A 2,574-nucleotide genomic window follows, 5' to 3' on the forward strand; every position below is an offset into this window, starting at 1 on the left:
GAGTCCGGGTCCAGCTCCATGTGTGACAAGCGAGGACTGTTCAAATCACCTCTGAATCTTTTCTGAATTGATTCATAGGCTTTGATCAACTTGGACCTTTTTGTTGGTCTCCCAATTCAATTTGGATTTGGAGAATTGGAGATACGGTTGCTGAATCGGGCCTAATCTCCTCCAAATCGAATCAGCAACCAAAGTTTCACACAGCCCTAATATTTGTGGTGTACAATGCTAGCTATTGAACTGCATGACAGTTTTTGACAACAGGAATCCCCCTACTATAGAAACTTTCTAACTTATGCAAGGACAGGTAATACGTAAATCTCAACCATGGTACAGCAGCACACTTGATTCATAACATGAGTCCAGATATTACAAATAGGAATCCCGAGTGTCAGAAACATTCTGACCTGTTGTGGTCTGTTGAGTTCTTTACAACAGAATCACTTTACTATTTTTCGATGATCAAAAAACAAGTGAAACCTAAGATTTGGAATTTTCTGAGAGGTGAACTGAATCTAACACAGTTGAGAGTCTCTGCTGTGGCAGAAAGCTGAAGGGAAAGATTTTCCTAACTTGTTTTCCTGAGTTCATAGGGTGTACTATGCCTCAAATCTGTAAATATTTAAGTCAGCCAGGAAGAGGTTGCATTTAATATTTACAAAACTTCAGTGGGCCATGCTAAATTTGGGGAAATAGCTTCATTGTGTGTCTTTAAAAAACTATAATATAAATATAGGGAAAAACAGAGTTAGAATGTAAAAAATGTAACAGTGATACAGTTGATCCATTCTTTGTATATGTAGATATAAACAGAACCAAACGCAAAGCAGGCCCTTTTGTGAATGTGTAATGCCAAATATATGAGATCTTAAAGCTATTTTTATCTTTCATAAAATCATCACAAGCATGCTAGTGGTTTTCCTAGTCCCTGCACTAGGAACCTTACCCCAAAAATGAAAATCATCCATTTTGCCTTTGGATACTCAATGTTTGTCACTTAGCTAAGGAAGAACCAATCATTTTAACTGTTCCAGAGTAGATAAAGCCCCATGTTTTATCTTAAATGTATCCCTGCATTGCCTTCTCTCAAACATTCTACAAAAAACCTTTAGGATCAGGGTCAAAAGGCTGCATTTCTAAGACACCTAAACCTGTAAGAGCCATGGGATATAGCTATATGGCAGAAGGTAGTGCCATGCTGAGATACTCCTTGCCCATTTCACACATAGCAGTTCTGTAAGAAGAAGCAAGAGGCACATTACTTTCAGAGAGAAGGAGCTTATTGCCACACATGTAGTACTATACAAGCTGCACTCCTTTCCATCCTGAAGCACACGGAGAAGGGCTCATGGAGCAAGTGTTGCATGTCCCAGAGCTATTGTTTGTCATTACTTCATCAATTATTGGCCTCAGACTAGTTCCCTTGCTCTTGGACAGTGACCCAGACAAAAAAAAAAAATTGAGAAAGAAAAGAGTCTAGCACCAGATATTCTTGTATTAGTTTACCTCTCCCTTCATAACAACACAGTCTTCTTGTTTATGGTTTATATGACTTGGTTCTCTCTGCAACCACTTGGCGTATGTCACAGGAGTCCCATCACACCATTCAAAATACATTTGAATCTTGAGGTCATTCAAACCAATCCACAGCACATCAGTAGACTCTAGGAACATAAATGTAGTATTACAATTTTTCCACATTAACAACATTCTTAACTGTCATGTTCATTTTTGACTGACTAAGAAAATGAATTTATCATTTTCAGCTTCAAGGCTTTGCTATGTTACTTTAATTGCTAGAACTGCAAAATGGATAACTGTTACAGTAGAAATGTAGAAACAAGAATAACACTTACCATACCCTAGCTGAGACATTGCAAAGCTGTGTTCTTCAATATCATGGATACTTGCTAGATCTCCTTCCTCCTTTCTACAGGAAGATACAGCATCTTTCCATATCTTGGGTTCTCTGTAAATCATATAACAATAACCTGCATAAGACATCCATCCCTTTGGGCACTTAATTGGCCTATAATCATCTGGAAAAAGAAAAGAAATGCAAACAAGTGTTAAAAAGGCCACAGTGAGCAAGACTTGTAATATAAAAGAACATTAGATCTCTTGATAGATCATTAAAAATAATAAATACATGAACATCCCCCCAGAAAGCAGAATACTTGGGGCCTTCCTATCAGCAAAGTACTTTCAGTCTTTGTTAACTCTCTGAAGGAGTATTTTTACATGAAGAAGTTAGTGCACCATAAGCAGCATTTATACTGTTAGGTGCCCTGCACTGCCTACTTTATGGACACTTTTCAGTACACACATGATAGGGTAAGCTACTGCTTGCTAATGACCATGTACTGTCCCATGGAGATTTTGGGCAGAGTACTAGATGCACAGTAAACTCACATTTGAACTTAATCCTAATTACTTACTTGTATAGGTAAGCCCTGAGCCTACTACTTTGGTTCTTGTCAGCCCAGTTTTGGGCTCCACAATTCAAAAAGGATGTGGAGAAGCTTGAGAGAGTCCAGAGGAGAGCCACGCGCATGATCAGAGGTCAGGAAAACA

At 38.5% G+C, this 2,574-nt stretch overlaps 1 protein-coding gene across 1 annotated transcript in view; it reads right to left on the reverse strand.

Moving 5' to 3' along the window:
* The window catches only part of LOC109308157 (macrophage mannose receptor 1-like), a 61,826-nt gene that overhangs the window by 49,381 nt on the left and 9,871 nt on the right, over nucleotides 1-2,574 (reverse strand). Inside the window, exons 7-8 of the mRNA XM_019532457.1 lie at nucleotides 1,857-2,039; nucleotides 1,507-1,664 (exon numbers count right to left, since the gene is read on the reverse strand). Coding sequence (XP_019388002.1) covers nucleotides 1,507-1,664; nucleotides 1,857-2,039 — 341 coding nt within the window. The remainder of the gene's footprint in view (nucleotides 1-1,506; nucleotides 1,665-1,856; nucleotides 2,040-2,574) is intronic.

The sequence above is a fragment of the Crocodylus porosus genome, unplaced genomic scaffold (genome assembly GCF_001723895.1).
Source record: "Crocodylus porosus isolate Cpor-Errol unplaced genomic scaffold, CroPor_comp1, whole genome shotgun sequence".
NCBI lineage: Eukaryota > Metazoa > Chordata > Crocodylia > Crocodylidae > Crocodylus > Crocodylus porosus.